Source organism: Salminus brasiliensis, chromosome 7, assembly GCF_030463535.1.
Source record: "Salminus brasiliensis chromosome 7, fSalBra1.hap2, whole genome shotgun sequence".
Lineage (NCBI taxonomy): Eukaryota > Metazoa > Chordata > Actinopteri > Characiformes > Bryconidae > Salminus > Salminus brasiliensis.
The window spans coordinates 32578640-32598269 of NC_132884.1; the positions used below are offsets into that span (position 1 = coordinate 32578640).

General features: G+C 39.8%; 2 protein-coding genes and 1 long non-coding RNA gene across 5 annotated transcripts in view; 2 read left to right on the forward strand and 1 right to left on the reverse strand.

Moving 5' to 3' along the window:
• Positions 1-3195, reverse strand: part of plxnb1b (plexin b1b) — a 99309-nt gene extending 96114 nt beyond the window's left edge. For all 3 annotated transcript variants that reach the window (XM_072684636.1, XM_072684635.1, XM_072684633.1), the window contains exon 1: positions 2706-3195. The gene's annotated coding sequence lies outside the window, so the exon portion shown is untranslated. The remainder of the gene's footprint in view (positions 1-2705) is intronic.
• Positions 3196-8388: 5193 nt separating this feature from the next.
• Positions 8389-13299, forward strand: LOC140559587 (uncharacterized). The gene is made up of 5 exons (XM_072683130.1): positions 8389-8437; positions 9250-9600; positions 12289-12429; positions 12583-12623; positions 12849-13299. The coding sequence occupies exons 1-5, from the start codon at positions 8401-8403 to the stop codon at positions 12891-12893; spliced, it is 615 nt and encodes a 204-aa protein (XP_072539231.1). The 5' UTR covers positions 8389-8400; the 3' UTR covers positions 12894-13299.
• A 2487-nt stretch (positions 13300-15786) lies between these two features.
• On the forward strand, positions 15787-17235 carry LOC140559589 (uncharacterized). The gene is made up of 3 exons (XR_011979897.1): positions 15787-16192; positions 16882-17046; positions 17145-17235. It is a non-coding gene; the product is annotated as an uncharacterized lncRNA (long non-coding RNA).
• The last annotated feature ends 2395 nt before the right edge of the window (positions 17236-19630 follow it).

The window sequence follows — 19630 nt, forward strand, 5'->3', positions numbered from 1 at the left end:
GCATCTGCATCAGTGGATACATATATAAAGAATATCAGATATCTGGGCTGGGCAATTATTTAAAATATACATACATACATGCATACATAGTCACCCAATCGAACCCCAGTCTCCCACACGGTGTGGTAGCTCAATGGCAGGTAGTGGTGTTATCTGTTGCGCCACACCAACCACAGTGGGGAATATTCTGTTCCCCACTGTGCATTCATGTACATCCCTTCAACACATACTACCCCATGCAGTCTGTAATATGGAAGAAACATGGAGGGAAAACTCAAACATCGAGCCAGCTGAGCAACTCAAGCAGCTCATACAAATGTTCATTAATTGCAATCGAGGTAAAATGTCCTATTAATTGTAATACTGATTTGAGGTTGTATTGCCCGGCAGCAGACAAAAGAAAAAATAGCATTTAACACAAAGGCCAATAACACAAAACAGGCAAATATGGATTGGATTAAACAAATAATAATGCAGACGTCACATAAGTGTGTGATATGAAATTTCATTTGAACCCACTATAATATTTTCAATACAACCCTTATTCATACCAGAGAATCTGCTAATAATCAAATCCAGATGTTTCTGAATATCATAAACTCATCTGAGCGTAAATAACTGAACCATGCCAAAATACAGTAGTCTGCTTATTCATCTATCCTTTGGGAAAGTTAAGCACGGAACATGCATTTTTCACATTACTGGGCCATTACTGAGGGGATGTATGGAAAATATTGAGGAACGATGACCCAGTTTTTCCGAGGAATGAGCAGTGATCAGACAGAAGCCCGGGATTCCCTGGCTGAAGGCTTTTGTGTGTCGTTAAGCTGTCATTTCATTTCATTCCATTTCAGCTGGGAGGATATCAGCCCTGGACCAGATGGTTATATGTTTAGGAATGGTAATGTACTAAAGGAAAAAGACTGTTGTGACACCCTCAGTAATAACATTCAGCGGAGCAGGAAGACAAGCTGACTTCTCATAGAGACAACTAACACACACACACACTCCTCTTCATCTAGTCTCCTCATTTGCCATCTCCCTACAGGCCTAATTTCAACTCAAGGCCCATAGTGAAAAAAATACACCACCCCCAATCCTCCAGTACACACACACACACACACACACACACACACACACACACACACAACACTATGCAAGACAGGAGCTCTTGGTGATATGCTAATTCCTTTCCCGTCTCCCCCCCCCCCCCCCAGTGCCTAGATAATAACTTCCCTTCCAAATACATTATCCCTTTCAGAGAGTGAGAGAGAGCTGCAGAATAGTGCTGGGTAGTATGGATAATATTCAATATATCATCATATCAAACTATGAAAGCAGATGTTATACATAATATGTTAGAAGTTTGACTACTGTCTTTGCACTATTACTAAATTGAATATCTTCCCAACTTGACAGGGTTATTTTGTTGTCCTACCCCACTAAAGTTACAAAGAAATGTTCATTTGCAAAAATGAAACACAGGTTAATAATTTAATAAAGTAACTTCCATTAGTAAGTATTATATTTATAACTATATTAATTACATAATCTGAGCAGAAGACTTTGCATATTGCAGGTAACTGTAAGGACAGTGGGAGTATTTCAGACTGTCCAATCTGGCTAAACTGACAAATCCTGCTCTCTGAAACGTGCTTCCTGACCTGTGTGGGGTGTCATTACGCCAGGGGGTTACGTTGTGTGTGTTAGGCCCCTTAGTCTGAATAATGAAGGCTGATGTTTTTTCAAAGCGTATGAACAAACCAAACTTGCACTGCGGACCCCAGTGAGTGCACACACACATGGACAACAATCAAACGGAGATTGTCATGGCTTAGTGCTACTTTTCCAATCAAACATATTGATCAGAAGATTTCTGTATCTGCAGTATATCGCCTCTGTACTGAATATCTTAGCACATTCACCTGTGTTACAGACAGGTGACACTGATAGAGGACGTTTGCTCTGTGCTGAACAACATGACAATAAAGCATTTGTGAGATTTCTGATTGTGGCCACGCCCACCGGACGTCAGCACACCTGTGTCATTAAAACAGTGCAGGCACAGCCAGCGACTCCGCCCACAGGAGCAAACAGCGGCCCCCCTCAATTAATCCAGAAATAACCAGAAACTGAAGTTAGTAGATTTTAACCCTCATATTAACCCTTAAAATCTTTTCATTCGCCCAGTATCTTAAAATGACACACTGGGCTGTAGAGGGAATTCTCGGAAGAGTGAAAAAGTCCATGCCCTAACATTAAGCTTGGTAACCTTTTACTCTTGTAAAAGTAGCTACGTAAGCAAAGCAAACCCAGTAAACTCTTGGGGATTGAGTGCTAGAGAGTGCTATGCTGTGCGTTAGCTCTTCTCTCAGCTGTGAAAAGGTAGTTTACCTCTATAGAAGGGTGACGGCTGGTGTTTTTAAGCATATAGCCTAGTAGCAAACCAAACTTGTACTGTGGACCCCAGTGTCCCAACGTAGGTAGCCAGGCAGGCAGGCAGGCAGGCAGGCTTAACGCTGCATGCAACCAACCTGCTCAGCAGTACAACGCTACCAGCGAGCAGAGCCCCTCTCTCTCTCTCTCTCTCTCTCTCTCGACAGAGTCAAAGCTCGCAAGCCAACTGTGTTTGTTTTTTTAAAGCGCTGAATGAAACTACTGGAAACCACTGGTTTTAACACGTAACGCAGTCTAGACTCACTCACCTTGAATGGCAGCTCTAGCTCCACGGTCTGCTGCTGCTGCTCCCTGCTCCCAAACTAAATCCACAGCGCTGGGAACTCAGCTGAGGGGGGTTGTTGGTTGGCGGTGCGCTGGAGCTGCTGGTGGTGGTGCTGCTGCTGGTGGTGGTGGTGGTGGTGGGGGTAGCAGCAAGTCCGCCGGCTTATCCAGTTTACAAGCAGTCGAGAGCTTCCAAATCCCAACGTTTCCCAGAAAGCCGGGATACAAATTCCACAGTTTAAGAGCTAAGCTGAAGTAAAAGTAACTTTTTAATATCTGCTTTTCTTCAACACTCTAAAAAAAGAAAGTCTGGCTGACTTGTTCGCTCAACTCTTCAGTTTAAGAAAAGAAAAAATAAAAGGAGCCTAAAAAGCGCGTCTGGCGAGGCAGCTGGGCTTCTCCTCTGCTCCCTGCGTTGTGCACGGCAGGCGCGGTGCTGTGATCACATGGAGCCGGTGAAACAGTGGGGCGACTGAAGAGGCTCCGTAGGACTGATTGACCTCCGAAGGGCAGCCCTCCGTGCGTGGAGCTCTTAAAGAGGGGAGGGGCTTCAGCAGCAGGCTGGTGGGCCCCACTCAGTCTCCTCGTTGGAAACACTATGCCTTCTTAAAAGGGCCACAGAGCGTGTCCAAAAGTATCCAGACACCACTTCAAGTCAGTTGTCCTACAGCTCATATCTTCTGTGTAGAAAAACATTGGCAATAGAGCTTAAGGTAACATTTGCATGTTGACATTTGCCTGATGCTCTTTCTCAGAGTGGCTTACATTGTGTTCACAGCACAGTTCAGCATATTGTAGTGTTAAGAGTCTCGTCCAAGGACTCTTACTGGTGTAGCGTGGTGCTGGCTTGGCCAGCAGGGGAATCACTCCCTAGTCTACCATGGGAGGAAATGCTGTCACCTGCTACACTACACCAACCACCACGCCCAAACGCCAGCCTTGTCTAGAGGGGTATGAAGCCCTCAGCATTGTGCTGTGGTGCAGTGGAACTGTGTTATTTAGACTGGTGGAGCTCCACCCAGTACCTTTGGGATGAGTTGGGGTGGTGTTTGTGATCCAGAACCTCACTGAAGCCCTGGTGCTTGAATGCCACCAATATAAGGCTTTTTTAGAAGAGTAAATGATATTTTACTATTTGCTGGTGGCTCTCTATTAATACCCTTGATTTCTGAAGCAGGTGTCTACGAACCTTTGCTTATGATGTATGTGTTGGTCAGTCATGCGCTTTCTCTCTCTCTCTCTCTCTTTGTGCTTTTATTGTATCATTACATCAAAACCCATTTCACTGGAACACAAAGGCTGTTTTTTTACATTGTGTGCACATTTCATGATGAATGGACCAACAGAAAGGTCCCAAAATGACATTTTTTGACTTAGTTATTGAATTACAATTTTTTGTGACATAATTTTAAGACATTAAGGGATGGTTTATTGTTATCACATTCATTATTGAGGTAGTTTGCTTATATATTTATAGCAACATGCTGAATAGACTATGTATTTCAGTGACAGACAATGGAGAAAAGGCTATTAGGCAACAAAATGCAATTTCTGTACCAAATTGTGCTCAGAAAATACACAAATACACTCCTGATAATAATGTTTCTTGCTTTCGTGTTTGACTATTGACATATAAAGCTTTAGTTTTCAGTTTTCAGAACAGGGCTGCTTGTGTTCATCCAGTTTTACATATAAATTGATGCATGTAGGTTATTACCTACTGATGTTGCCCAACCCCCAACCCTCCCTTATCAGACCAAATCTGCACCCCTGTCGTACTGCACATTAAAGGGCAATATAATTTTTGTCTTCCTTGTGCATGGTTTTATTTGGACAGTGATGATATTCTCCTCTCCTTTAAGAACACTAAACATTAACGAGTCAATGTGTTCCCGTCCCAAGGACAGACTAATATTCAGCCCACCCACATCCTAGCACCCACTGTGATCAAAAGCACCCAAACACACTCACTCTCACACACACACACACTAATAAGGGGAGGGGAGGTAGAAAGGAAAGAGTGAGCTAAAAGATTCTGCTCTTATATAAGGAGTACAGTGTCTTCAGCTCATTTTACACTTTCCCCCTCAGTGTGTATAGCTGAGTGTGTGTGGGGCTGGGTCTGCTAATGCCTTGCATAAAGGGGGTTGGGGGTGGGTTAAAGTTGTGTGAATGAGGTGGCCTGTCTGTCGGGCCTGCAAAACAGCATTCATGAGGCTCCAAACACTACCCCATTCATATGGCCAGGGTGGGCAACGCACACATACACACTCACCTTTTCACACAGACATTAGCTAGCTCTGGGAAAAGAGGCATGAGAGTCAGGGAACAGATTATAATCTGAAATTAATCTGATATTAAATAAAGGGAAAGACAAATAATCACTGTACACACACAATGTGTAAGCATGACAAAGACTGAGAGCATGAGCTTTCATGTCAAATGTGCTGGAATTTAAATACTGCAAGGATACAATGAAATTCATTGTCCTGCTTTCATTTTGTGGTGGGATTAACATCAGGGAACACCATTGTTATCATGAGGTTGCACAGCAGCCAGAAAGAAATCAGGGTTACAGCACAAATCAGATTAGAATCCAGGTGCCCAGAAACAGAATGTGGGACAAACAAATGAACTACAGCAATTCAAATGAGACCATCCCTAACCAGGTGGTCACCGGAAACATGCAAACATCACCAAGCTCTACAGCAAGAGTGGGGAAAGGTGCACTGGGGATTAGTACACTGTAAGAGATTCTTCTAGAACAGCAGTTCTCAACTCTAATAATGTTTTCCTGCTCCCACCACAGCAGAGCTGCTTCCTCAGCTAATTAACAATCCTTTCATGACTCTAATGGGTGTGTTAGAGCAGGAAAGAACTAATACAATTTGCATTACAATAGTATTCCAGGACCAGGATTAGGAACACTTCTGAAATCAGATCTTGCTCGCCCTCTTGTGGTCAACCAGAGAAACACATGTTGCCATTCTGGCATAAATGTGTAACTGGCTGCAATTGTGTACCAAAGTACTGTAGAGTCAAATGTGAGTGCATCTATCTAACAGCTAAGGCTTGGTTGAAATTGGGTCATGCAACAGGACAATGATTCCAAGAACAGCAGCAAATCTAAATATCTGAAATATAAAAGAATAAAGGTGTTGCAATGGCCCAGTCACCCCTCAACCCAACTGAAACTCTGTGGCAGGACCTTAAGAGAGCTGTGCATAAACCAATGCCCACAAACCTCCATGAACTGAATCAATGTTGCAAAGCAGAGTGGGCCAGAATTGCTTGGGAACGTTTTAAGAGACTGTGTTTAACCATTATGAACCATAACCATTACTGAACTCCTTGTGGATGTTCATTATTATGCACCATTATTAAACCAGATATTGTAGTTACTTTTTTACTGCATTAATGTTGATATGAATTTGTTCTAATCCTCCTTTTTTATGAGCAAGCACATGTACTTCTCTAATAAATGCACTACTGGTCAAAAGTTTTAGAACAGTTTAAAAACACAAAAGTTTAATAAACTGACATTTAAGCATGTAAAGCTAAGTGAATCACTTGACATTGTACAAGTCTCGTGATCTTAAATTAAAAAAGATAAGGGCTTTTGAGGGGAAAACAAAAAAAGTAAATTGTAAATGCGGAGAGGGTTTTTTTAGGGAGCAAGTCGTTAATTGACAACTTACAGCTGTTCTGTAGCAATGGAAGTAAATTAAGCTTTAAAAAAAAGATTAAAAAAAAAAACCCAAACAAACAGTATACTCAAATGCACAGAATACAGTTTACGTGATAATTCATTCACATTAATCTGCATCAAAAATTAAAAGTGCTAAAAGTCACTATTGTGGGTTTTTTTTTCTGTAGATAGTGATTGTATGTATGTGCATTTAAACAGTTTAAACCCTAAACACAATCATTATGCTAATAAGAACAACAGACGTATATAGTTCTCTGACATCCTATTAACACATTTCCTTTACCAGGTTTTGACTAAGCTCTCTCTGAATACTCCTCTATACTATACTTCCACTGACTGAACAGCAATGATCAGATATATCCGCTGTGAAAGGAGGTCGCACCACAATACATGTTTTAAAGTACTCCGCCACATGCTCAGTGCAATTACACACCAGAGAGGTCTCTAAATTCTCTAAATTCTCGCTTTAACACTGGACAAAGTCTCCATTTCAACTGTGAAGAGAAGACTTGGAGCTGCAGGTTTGACAGGTGGAGTGGCAGTAATGCCTGGCAGTATTACGGTTCATGGTAAATACTATTTAAAATCCGTCCTCTGCAGAAAAAGCGCAGAGAGACATTTAGGCCTAATGCCCAGCATTAACATGTTGCTAGCAAGAGAAGGCTAGCACCAGGTAGCACACACATGCTCCATGCACAAGGACCGTGGGCTGTTGTCAGGTTCACCTGAATAAAAAAAAAAACAATTATTGTAGCTATTGTGGCTAACTCACAATTATGAGATTAGAATGACAGCGGACAAGAGACAGTGAGGAGAGCTGTGTTCAGCCACACCGAACGTAAGCAGAGCTATTCTAACAACACTATATATGGGTAACAATCAGAAATCTTAAAACAAATTATCATGATATTGTTCAAAATTCTGACAATTTCACTGTATATCACTTATTTTTGTGTTAAGTATATATATATATATATATATATATATATATATATATATATGTCAGAATTTTGAACAATATCATGATAATTTGTTTTAAGATTTCTGATTGTTACCCATTTTCTCCCCAATTTGGATTTATTGGGGGATATTTGTCCTCCTATCACATGCAATGCTCTTTGCAATAAGAGGGTGAAGAGACCGGCACACATCTCCTCTAACATGTGAGGCTCTAATGCATCGGCCAGCAGACGCCAGTGCCAGCCAGCATTGCGCTGGATTGATATGGGGAGAAAAGCACCATTTAACTGCCCTGGAGAAAGCAAGGCCAGTTGTGTACTCTCAGAGCCTGGGCTAGCGACGGCTAGTGAAACATTTTTGGCCATACTGCCCAAGTGTGGCCTTTTTCATCATAAAGTGTACATTAGATATCAGAGTTTTAAGCACATGAAAATAATCACACCTTCCCATTTCACTGTCTTGTGGTTGAATCTAAACCACACTGCAAGAGGTCTCTCTTACACAGTGCCACACCTTTAAAGCTCAAGCCTGCAGAAAGCGAGCACAACACCAAGCCTTGTTGGCCGGATATTATTTGGGTGGTAAACCATCCACACTCCTCAGTAACAGTGAAATGCTACTGCCATGGTCGTTTGTGAGGCGCTTATATGAGTGCTCACCCGCAAGGTTGGCAGTGGCCTGCCATAAAAGGGCTGCCGCTGGCCACCAGTAAAGTTTAAATACTATGAATCCTCACCTGATTCAGTCTTTTTTGAGCGTCACAGCGACTCTTGGCGAGTCTGATTTTGTTCCAGTCAGCATAATTTGGGTCAGTGTGCAGATCAACCACAAACGTGTGTTAATGTCAAGCCTGTCTGTTCTGTAAGTCAAAGACTGCATCAGCAGTACACAGTGTGATAAGGTCGACCAATGGATGAGCATCACACCATGTACAGCCATTGTGGTCAGCCAAAGTGTGAAGTTTGTGTGAACTAATAAGAAACAGACTTGCATGTCAGAGGACTAGCAGCATGAAGAGAATTTCCCTTGTGGTGCTTATTTTACACAGTAAGTGCTTTTGTCTTTCAGTAAATGGGGGTCTGTTTTTTTGGGGTTTGTTTTGTGAAATATCTGAAACATTTAAATGACAGTTACAGAATTATGCATTGTGAATATATGTAGATAAATGATATTGTCATCATGCTAGTGATATTTGTGTTATTTGCTTTAGTCACAAAAATTTGACATACACTGCTATATTAATATTCCTGTGGTTTTAGATTTTATTCATTAAAATATTTTTTTAGAACTCAGTAATAGTACTAATAGTAATAGTACTTTAAATTGTTTACTATTACCATTTATCTATTATCTATGTTCAAATATGCCCCAAAAAAGTAGTTTTCTTGCTGAATGTTTTTTGTACTAACATTAGTTTTACAACCCCTTCCCCTCCACATATGTTACACTAGGCAGCAGTACTTGTCTATTAAAATGTGAAGAACTATGTGTGTAATTTGACCTCCAAATGTAATTTGACCTGTAAATTACCAGGGTTGTCCAAACATTTGCATAAATGGCAGATATTCTTTGGCAGCTGCGTTCATCATTCTGGACATATATATCCTTACTGTAACGCAAAAACCTTGTACCTCCCAAAAGCCAACTTAATAGGAGCATTATGGAGCATTTCTATTGGTCTATTCATCATGAAATTCTGACATTCTGAATTCTGACAAAGAACGAGCGACACAACAGTGATAATATACTAATTGTGTTTTTATTGAATTTATTTATACTAGTTAATCAAAACTTGAGAATTTTTTGGATTTTGGTTAAGCAGACACAACTGTCCCTAATAAGCATCATGTCTCTATTAGTCTTCTCTAGTCCTGCAACACAAGCTGTTGACACAGTATATGGGCAACGCAGCAGTAAGCTCAGACTGCTGTGTAATGAGAAGCATGCAGACAGGACCGTGTGGTACGGACAGAGGTGCAACGAGCTCCCCTTCATCATCATTGCTGTCACTGGCTCAAATCAGCCTCAATTTAATCCAATCTTCATCCAAGGTTCTAACTTGAACTTTGACTTGGTATGGGAGCCAAAGCTAGCCTCGTTTGGCCTGACAATTAAGAACTTCAGTGACTCTGATCAAGGATTCTACTACTGCAGCGTAGGAGAAGATGCCTACACAATCATTGGATCTGGACATACTGTAACTCTTGAAGGTAACTACTCTGCTTTTTTTTGTTTTTTGTTTTTTTTGCAATATGTCTAGTACCGGTCAAAAGCTGGACAACCTACTCAAAAATCAACAATGAAATACCACATATGGAATTATACACTGATCAGCCAAAACATTAAAACCAAACAAATGAAGTAAACTACAATGATGATCTGGTTCCTGTCATCTGTCAAGAGCTGGGATATATCAGGCAGCAAGTGAACAGTCAGTTGAAGCTGATGTGTTAAAGCTGAAAACATGGACAAGTTTAAGAATCTTAAGAAGAGCCAAATTGTGATGACTAGGTCAGAGCATCTCCAAACCTCAGGCAGGTCTTGTTGGGTGTTCACCAATAGTGCTTTAAGAAAGGACAGCCAGTGAACCAGTGTAAGAGTCATGGGGCCCCATCTCACAACTCCCATATAACGTATTGGAGCCAGGTACCACAGGACACCTTCAGAGGCCTTGTGGAGTTCATGATTCAACTAAAATCTTATATTTTAGATTCATTGAAAGTCCTTTTTGCATTTGTGGACTTTTGACATTACTGCCATTTTCTCAAACAGCTTCAGGAGAAGCCTCATGGCATTTTTCCCATTATTATATAAGAACCAGGCCTACATGGCAACAAAAAAACAGCCATAATTCATACTAATATTTCAATCACGTGGGTTATAAGATTTGACTGGTGCTGTCATGTTGTAGTAAAACTACACTTCTGCATATATGAAGAAAGAATATAAACATAACTGGTATTAGATGTCCTAATACAATGCGCACTGCTTTAATGACCCCCCCCCACACAAGATGGTGTAACCACTATGGGCCTCCTTTTTATATTGTTTGATTTCAGACTGGATTTAGGGATAGTCAGCATCTCCCCTGGATTACACAGTAGTTGCACCATGGTTTGATGATTTTTTAAATACAGTATATAATGGCACTGCTCTTGCAGGATCTGGAGATAACTAAGTTAATGCTGCTGGTATGAGTAGCAGCATTAGCAGCCTGAAGCAGGGCTTCCCATAGAGGGCATCAAAAGCCTTTTGATGCTTCAGTCCCCATGAGCTTATTTATCCTTAATATTGATTAGTAAGAGGTAAAATATAGATGTCTGGCCAATTGATGCAGAAAACCATTCATGGCAGATCTCGCTGGGTATTTTCTGCAGATCCTAAGACACTTAAATGTGCAAGGAGAATCGCACATCACAAATGGCATTGAGGCAAACTACCAGAAGCCTCTAACTGGGGTGAAACCAGCTACTATCCACTCTGCAGGTTTTAAGAAGAAAAACAATGCAGCACATGCAGCAATCTGATCTTCCAGCTCTTTGTTTTCAGCATTCCTCAATTGTTTAGTGTGGTACTAAGGGAACACTCCCATTGCTTAAGGAACTGGGGAAAATGATCTGAAAGCACTTGACATTCATCATTCAGGCCTTCTCTTCTGTGACTCCATACTAACAGAGGATCAGACCATGAACATCTTCCCTAAAGTAACTGGTACTTCACAAACCACAAGCACTGTAGCTCTGTCTTCTTCTTGAGCCTCTACTTCCCTCCTCCAAAATCACTTATTATCTTTTCGTAGCTCCCCTTAATCCCATCTCCAAAACAAAAACAACATAAACCAGTTAATCTCCATATGTATTTCCAGGGGCTTCCCGACTGCCTGCAATTTAACTGCCCATGCCTGCACTCTGAGAGAAGGCCAAAGTGGGAATGCTCTTTGTTCCTGTAAATAGAGCTTATAATCTTTAGTGGTCTCAGAATGATACAAATACAGATCTCAGTACAGTCCTTTCTCTGTTGCAGGCTAGTTCTGTTCACAATTCATAATACAATTATCTAGTCACCCCTAAAGGGTTCTTTAGGGGTTCAGGTTCTTCAAGGGATCCTAAACAGAACCATGACAACGATTTTGATGCTTCATTCAATCAATCACCATCTGTGTTGCACACATCGACATCTGACCTCTGCCTCTGACCCAACCGTGCAGTGAACACACACACACTAGGAGAACAGTGAGCACACTTGCCCAGAGCAGGGGGCAGCCCTATCTGCAGCACCCAGGGAGCAGATGGGGGTTGACTGACTTGCTTTAGGGCACATCAGTCATGTCCTGTCAGTTGAGAGGATCAAATCAGCGTTCTTCCGGTCACAAAACCGCTTCTTTAACCTTCAGACCACGGCTGCCCCACATTTTTTCCTGGTTCAATACTATATAGAAGTTTTTTTTTGCTTTGAGTGTATAGTATGTGACACCATCTCGCAACTTCCCAAATGCTAGAAGCAAATTATTTTCTGGAGATAATGAATCGCACCTGGTACAGAGCCTGTTCCTGTTCTATAATCCAGACTTTTAGTTTTAAAGGATTCAGCCCTACTGCATCTTTTTCGAACCTGAAATACAAGACAAAAGCTTTTCTAGCCTTCAATGCCTACCCAACTAAATTCAAAAGCTCAGGGTAAATATAACAAAGAAATGGGTTGGATAGGTTATGTGAATGGATTGTTGATGTTTGAAAGCCAAAGGAAACCTTTGACTTACGTTGAGTACACAATTTCATTCAATTCCATGCACAAAATCATAGACAAAAGTCAATTGACAATGCAGTATATTTTATTGATGTAGATGATTTATTTATTTATTTTATTATCATTATTTTATTTTATTTTATTTTTTACAGAGAAAGTCAACACGCCCACACAGCCCCCAGTGACACTCATAGTCCATGAAGAAAATGAATCTGGGCAATGGCAAAGGCTGGCTATATGGCCTATAGTCTGTCTTAGTGTGTCTGCTATAGCTTTGTGGGGAATTTATGAAAGTAAGTTAATATTAATTACTCATGCAAAGAAATCAGAATGTTAAAACTGCCATGTTTACTAATAATCAATAAATAAACAATCATACACAGAACTTTAAGCATGTTCAGCCAATGTTTGCAAATCAGTTTAATTGTAATTTCCTTTTCTTTCAGTACAAAAACAACCGAGATTGAAAAAGCAAACACATTGTAAGGTAATTAAGATGTGTGAACCTAATACTCTACAGTGTCGTTCAGAAACATACTATATCATCCACAATGTCTCAAAGCAGAGATATTTTATTTGTAGTTGTTACTTCACTATTTAGCCCCTATATTTGGAGGACAAAATGTACTGCATTTTTTTCTTTTGGTTTGCTGTAGTTTTTAGCTTTAGTTGCTTTTGTGATTTACTTTTTTTTAAATGTTGTTTTTTTCAGCAACACAAAGGAGTTTACACAACAGTTTACTTCACATCATCTTGAACACCAACAAGTTTCTTCTTTCTTCATTAAAGAGTTTGGTGAATGACATTTCAATAAAAGCAGTCAGTCAATAGTTTTTAACAGAGCTGAATGTGATTAATATCTATAATGATAATATAACACAGAAAGCAAAGCTAATAACTAGCACTAGTTAGTTAATGTACATTTTCAGAACAATATTTCAATTTAAATTCAATGGAAACTGACAGGAAACAAAGCTACTGCTGTGATCTGGAGTGTGATGGTAAAGCTGGTCAAATGTGTGGTTTCAGCAGACGGGAATTAAACAGAAGTGTGAAGTGTGTATGTGTGTGTTTGTGTGTAAAAGATAAGCAAGAGACAGGATGAACCTGAATGATCATTTGCAGTTTTTTAACCTCAAATGTTCCAACCGCAACAACTTGTACAAAAGCACATATACAAGGAAATGTGTGCATGAAGCATTACATGAAATCCATTGATCTCCAAAATGAATTTGGCTTGTGCACAATCATCATTAGTCAAGGCCAGGTATTGCAAAGCTTGTTTCAACAATAAGCACTAATTAACTCTTCTAAGCAGCTGCGTAACACTCTGAATATTAACATAATTGATGCCCACAAAGCAGGAGAAGGCTATAATGAGACAGAAAAGAGTTTATTCAGCTGTTTTCTCAGTTTGTAATGTAATTAAGAAATGGCAGATAACAGGAATGGTGGATGTCAAGTTGAGGTCTGGAAAAGTAAACAAGTAAGCATCATAGAGAACTACTCATAGCATTGCTAGAAGGACAATGCGAAAAAGCGAAAGCGAAAGACCCTCAGGAAGATTTAGCAGAGCCACTGGCACATGTTTCTACTGTGCAACGACACCTGCACCAATACAGCCTTCACAGAAGTCTTCAGAGGTTAATATTTCCTGTGTCCTCAACACAACCTGACTGATTAAATTCAAACTTTTGGGCCGCATGTCTAGAGAAAAAAAAGTGCAGGGAACATTTTATTGGTAGAGAGACGATTGTATTCAATTAAATACCAGCAAATTCTTAAAGCAAACAGCATTCCCTCTGTAGAAAAGGGGAACTGATGAGATTAGATGGTTGAGTAGATGGTTTCTACAGCAGGATAATGATTCACACCTCAAAATCCCCAACACAACATCACCCTTATGTTCTCCTGATGTAAACATCAACAAAAATCTGTTGATAGACAGAAAAAGTGCATACCAAGAATCTCACAATAGCAGAAAATCCTTTCTACTAGATGTTGGAACAGTGCTCAGAGTATTTGATTGCATTCAGCGACAAGAACGTTAGTGAGGTCAGGATGTTGGATGATCACCACCCCACCTCAGAGAACACAGTTCCACTGCTCCACAGCTAAATGCTGGGGGGCTTTATACCCCTCTAGCCCACGCCTGGCATTAGGTATAGTGCCAATAAGTTCATTTTAATCTGCTCCAGGGAGTCCTATTCTATCAAAATACTTTTCTACATGGACTAGACAAGCTGTGTGTGTGCATTTGCACATCTGTGTCAGCAATGCGTGCAACTTGAAGTAGCTTAATGCATTTATTAGAAGGGGTGTCCACAAACATTTGGACATGTAGAGTCTACGGTACTTTTCAGTACTAGAGGATAGAATTACGTAGGTACTTACGTACAACTACTAAAAATAGCATATGCTAGACAATACTAATGCTATGTGCAGTGCATCAGTGGAAACCGTGTGCGCATGCACTTTCATGTGTCCGAGGTAGGCATTGTGGTCGAGGCAGCAGTGGCAGGGTTTAACCTCAGGCAGGCTGCTGCTGCTGTGAAAATGTTCCGACCACTGTCACACAAAGCATCAAAGTGAAACTGTCCAAACAAGATGCTGGTAGGATTTGACCTCAAACATTTAGAGAACAGCAAGAGAAAACACGGGAAATCCTGTCAGTTAAACTGTTCGTTTTCATTATGAATAAAACTTTTATAAGTTTTAAGACATATAAGTATTAAGACTTTTAACCCCTTATACAGCTGATGGCCCGCCTGTGTGTTATTATAAACTTCTATTATCAAAAAAGTCCCTGTAGTTACAGAGTAATACACTTGTATAGTATGTATTAAGCCTTTCTGCATTAAGGGGTTAAAACTAGTAAGTTTCATATGAATACTGTAAATAAATGTTTTTTTCAGTATTACACAGAGAACCCCCCCCCCAAAAAAAAAATACAAAGAAAAAAACATCACAGTATAATAATTGAGGCTCTGACATAAATGTTAAAATAAGTTATATAAAAAGAAGTAAACAATTTTTTTCAGTGGTATGAAAGTTCTGTGATACATTTAGAAATGGTAATTCTGGTGCTCTGCCTCTCTTTATACACCTTTACCTTATATAATACACAAGCGACAGCATCATAGGGACGCAATGAATGAGTCCCCTGTGGAGATACCCCTACTTTATATAATCAAAGCTCAAAGGAAACTTAGACATACACAGGAAATAAAAAAAAAGTATTTGAGTATATCTGAGGAGTGTTTTGTGGCTGAGCCAAAATGTATTTAATAGGAACGTTCATGTGGGCTTGCGTTCCCTTAGTTCCCAAGTAGTATAAACTCTATACGAAATGTATGAAAAGTCACCTTCCAAACCTTGTACAAAGTTACTAGGGAGTTACTAGGGAGTGGAACAGACTCAAGACTTGTAGCTTAAAGAGGTAGTAAGTCAGCTACACAGTGGTTACAACCAATAGATTTTCATCTGACCATTTATGGTCCTGGTGCAGGACGCTGGTATAAAACCTGCTCGTTCTGACTGACGAATGCAGACGAAATGAAGGTGATCTTTGCTACCACAGTTATTTTACACTGTAAGTAAACTTTCACGTAAATTCATGACAGTCAAATAATACAATGGTTAGACTATAACACTGTATGATGTCAGTACTAATAGCAGTGTTTTTTTCAGTGTCATGCTGCTTCGATGTTGCTCCTGTAACAGAGTATGCTGTTCAATACGTCAGAACTGGAGACACTGTGGATCTGAGCTGTGATAAAAAGCACAGGGATAAAACTATGTGGTACGGACAGAAAATCAACAGGTCGCCATTTATCATACTCTCTGCTGAGATGACTTCAGGACACAAGGAACGTCCATCTGTCAAGTACCACTGGGGCTACAACTCGAGAATAAACGTCACATGGAATCCAACAAAAAAGTCCATCAGTTTGACCATTAAAAACATGAACGAGTCTGATGAGGGATTCTACTTCTGTACAATTGGAGAAGGTATCCTTACCACCCCTGGAACTGGTCACATTCTTAAACTACAAGGTATAGACAAACATGGAACCTAAAAGGTCATTACTAATTATGCTTTGGAAATTAACTTAGAGATGATTCAAGATGATCCAGATCCCTGCTAGGCATCATCCTAAATATATTGATCTTATATATTTAAAATAAAGTTTAAGAACCTCTGTACAGTACTACATAGAACCCTTTTTGGTAAGCTTGTAGTAAAAAAGGAGCTCTATAGCACTGATGCTTTGGCCTGCACTGCACTGCAGAGACCTTGAATAGAGCTTTATATATATATAGTATATAGTATGTATTTATAGAGTCCACTTTCTTAAAAGCATCTTAGTGTTAAGATCATCTTCACAGGAAGGGAAGAGAGATCAGTGGGATACTCACTCGACCATCTTTGAGTTGACTTGCTTTTAGGAATGTCAGCAACGATAAGGCATTGGTGTTTCATACAGTTTGTAAATTTAAAGCAGCAAGTCATGCCTAGTGCAGGCTTTGCACACTGCATATAAAAAGTAGTAACATAGCTAAAATTGATCATGCATGCAAGTCTTAATTTAAATACATTTCAATGTAATAGTTTAAATTTAAGAAGAAATGTAAGAACTGCCAGGTTATTCCCAATAAATTTGCATTGTTGTATTATGAGATTGCAAGCCCTATTAAGACATTTAAGATTGATCTTTTTTTTTATGAACTTGTGATTGTGGCAGGCCGGGTTCTAGAAACAACTTTAGCCACCAGATGCACATCTGCTCCAACTACGGCCGTTCCCTATCAGGACATCACAAATTCTGTCCTTATGGGCCTTTTGTGCTCAGCCCTGGTTGTGTTTCCTGCACTGGCATTCTGTCTCTTCTGGATGTGCTGCAAGGGAAGTAAGTGGTTTTGCCTAAATCATATATGCCAAACCAATTTTACAAGTTTAAAAGTCTTCTAATAGTCTATTATTTATCTTATGGTTTTTGATTTTCAGGACAAAAAGACACTTCTTACACAATGGTCAACTTCACATCAGAAGTGAATTGCTCAGGAGCACAGCAGCGTTATTCTTTTTGATTTTAGAGACAGGACACCTAAGTGTAGAATTGCATAACCTTTTCTTCCTGTAATGTGCTTTGCTTTTTAAAATGAAAATAAAACATAAGTAATTAAACAAAACTTCATTTGTACTTTGATTTAAATGATGTGTAAGAAAGATTATATTAGCACACACACACACTAGGCTTGTGTAAAATTAAATACAAAATGACAAACATAAAGTTGAGAAGTAGACCAAGCACTTCAGTCTCTCTCTTTCTCTCTCTCTCTCTCTCTCTCTCTCTCTCTCTCTCTCTCTCAGTCACTCTTTCTCTCTCTATATATATATATATATAGATTTGGATGTAAGCCACTTTGACCCTGTTTACAGCTGCATACTTCACATGTGCCTTGAGTATCAGGATTATGTAAAAATGCAAATGTAAACTCACCCAAGACACATTAAACCAGATACAAATCCCATCACTCAATCCACTTCAGGAGGTGGTTTGAGACGTATTTGAGCCACATGTTATAGCAGTGTAACACGTCCATCTCTCCAAGACACATTCAACAACCAAAACATCTGTGTCTGTTAGGGAGGTAATCATGGAGGGTGACGGCATGTAAATTCACGCATGATGGCAAGTATCATTTTGGAGACAGCATCCATTTTTAGCACAGCACATGAAGAGGCTAAATGGACAAACAACAGTGTATTATTGTAAACCTATTAATGCTAGTGTTTGGGTTGTACTGAGAAATGTTTTGGATGCCAAATGGGTCTTGGGGGCACAAGGGGGGGGGCTGCACAAGATTAGGCAAGTGTTTTTAATGTTATGGCTGAGAACTATAGTCATCAATGAGATATTTGTTCTTTAAAATGTGTCAATGCAAATGAAGAAATGGAAATGAAAGTTATTAGTGTTGTGTTTAATAAGAAAGTCAACAATGCAGCCCTAGTGTTTTGAAGTAATTGAGCATCTAAAATTAAGGCACCAGAAGATGAATCTGTACCCTACATCCTGTCACTATTTATTATAATTTATAGTGCAATAAACATTTGTAAGGTGGCACGGTTACGGACATTTATAAGTGAAAGCATGTTTTGTTGGGTGTTTTTTTTCCCATTTATGTCCTCTGTACTGTAGGTCAGGCTTCAGGCATTTCACAATGTTTTTCAGTTAATCCAACTATCCCCCCTACCACCATGACATGATGCCCCCAGGTAGGGGAGGTGACTGTTTCTTAGGCTATGTTCAGATTGTAGGTAAATCAGATTTGGTAAAATCTCAATCACAATCTGCATCTGTTGCTGTGGTAACGACCAGTAATCAGTAATTAACCTGTGGCGCTCTTCTTGGATCCCCGCACTTCCTAGTCCATTACGCAAAAGACACTCTGAAATCCGCATTCGCACAAATCTGACTGTAATCACATTCCAAACCACGGCCAAATGAGGTTTGGATCCGATTAGCAAAATTCGGATTCCATGTGGTTGATGATTATCCAGACTATCAAAAATCGATCTGGATATAAACTAGAAATCAGAAGCCAAAAACTGGGTTTGCAGACTGATAATCAAGCAGTTAGACAGTTGTGCTACTCTATATATGAGCCATATGTGCAATGTTGATAAAAAAACTATCCGTTGCTTTTAGAAATGAAAGTGAGCCATGGCAAACCACAGAAACTATGCCTTGTGTCTGTCACGGCTGTGACCAATACAACCCGATGAAACTGGCAGGCTGATTAACATCAGCCAGGCCAAAGGTGACAAAGAAAAAGTTTATTTATAGCTGTCACAAGATGCTGCATAAAGCTGAGCAAAATGAAAGAATCAATGCAAAGAAAAAAACACTGTTGAATGCTGGACCAGAAACATGGAAACATGCAAAGAGTGAAAGTCATTCTTATGGACAAATAAGTCAAATTTGTTCTGCAGTAAACGACACAATGCAATAGTCTGTAGTAATTTTATAAAGTCCATGTATTTGTGGTAAAGGAAGCTCTAGAGATGTGGCAGAGAACAGCAGATTGTTTGTCTCGTAAACCACCACACTAGGATTTTGTTCCATACACACATCATAGGTCCCCTCTCCCAAAAGTGGTCTGCAGCAGTACTGATGAGAGTTTTGTTTGTCATTGCATTAATCATAGCATCAGTCATGCAGTATGGCAGTCAGATTAAACTGTGTACACATGCAGTAATTTGACTCACGCTTAGCCAGAGGGACCGCCATTTGAATCATGTTACACGAGTAAGTGAATGCAGTGTTAGGAGTCTTGCCCAAGGACTCTTATTGGTGTGGTGTGTTTTCCAAGCCTGAGGATCTGAACCCAATCTGCTGTGGGAAAGTCTGTGTTGTTAGGATATTTTGTCAAATGTTTGCTGTGGTTCTTATAATAGGGACATTTTATAGGCTATGCTTTTCCATGTGT

Excerpts from the sequence above, each read along its gene's own strand:
- LOC140559587 (XM_072683130.1), top strand. The coding sequence starts at position 8,401 with ATGAAGAGAATTTCCCTTGTGGTGCTTATTTTACACA. Across the intron at positions 8,438-9,249 it reads TGTGGTGCTTATTTTACACA|TCTTCTCTAGTCCTGCAACA; the intron begins GTAAGTGCTTTT and ends TGTCTCTATTAG. Across the intron at positions 12,430-12,582 it reads TTTGTGGGGAATTTATGAAA|TACAAAAACAACCGAGATTG; the intron begins GTAAGTTAATAT and ends CTTTTCTTTCAG.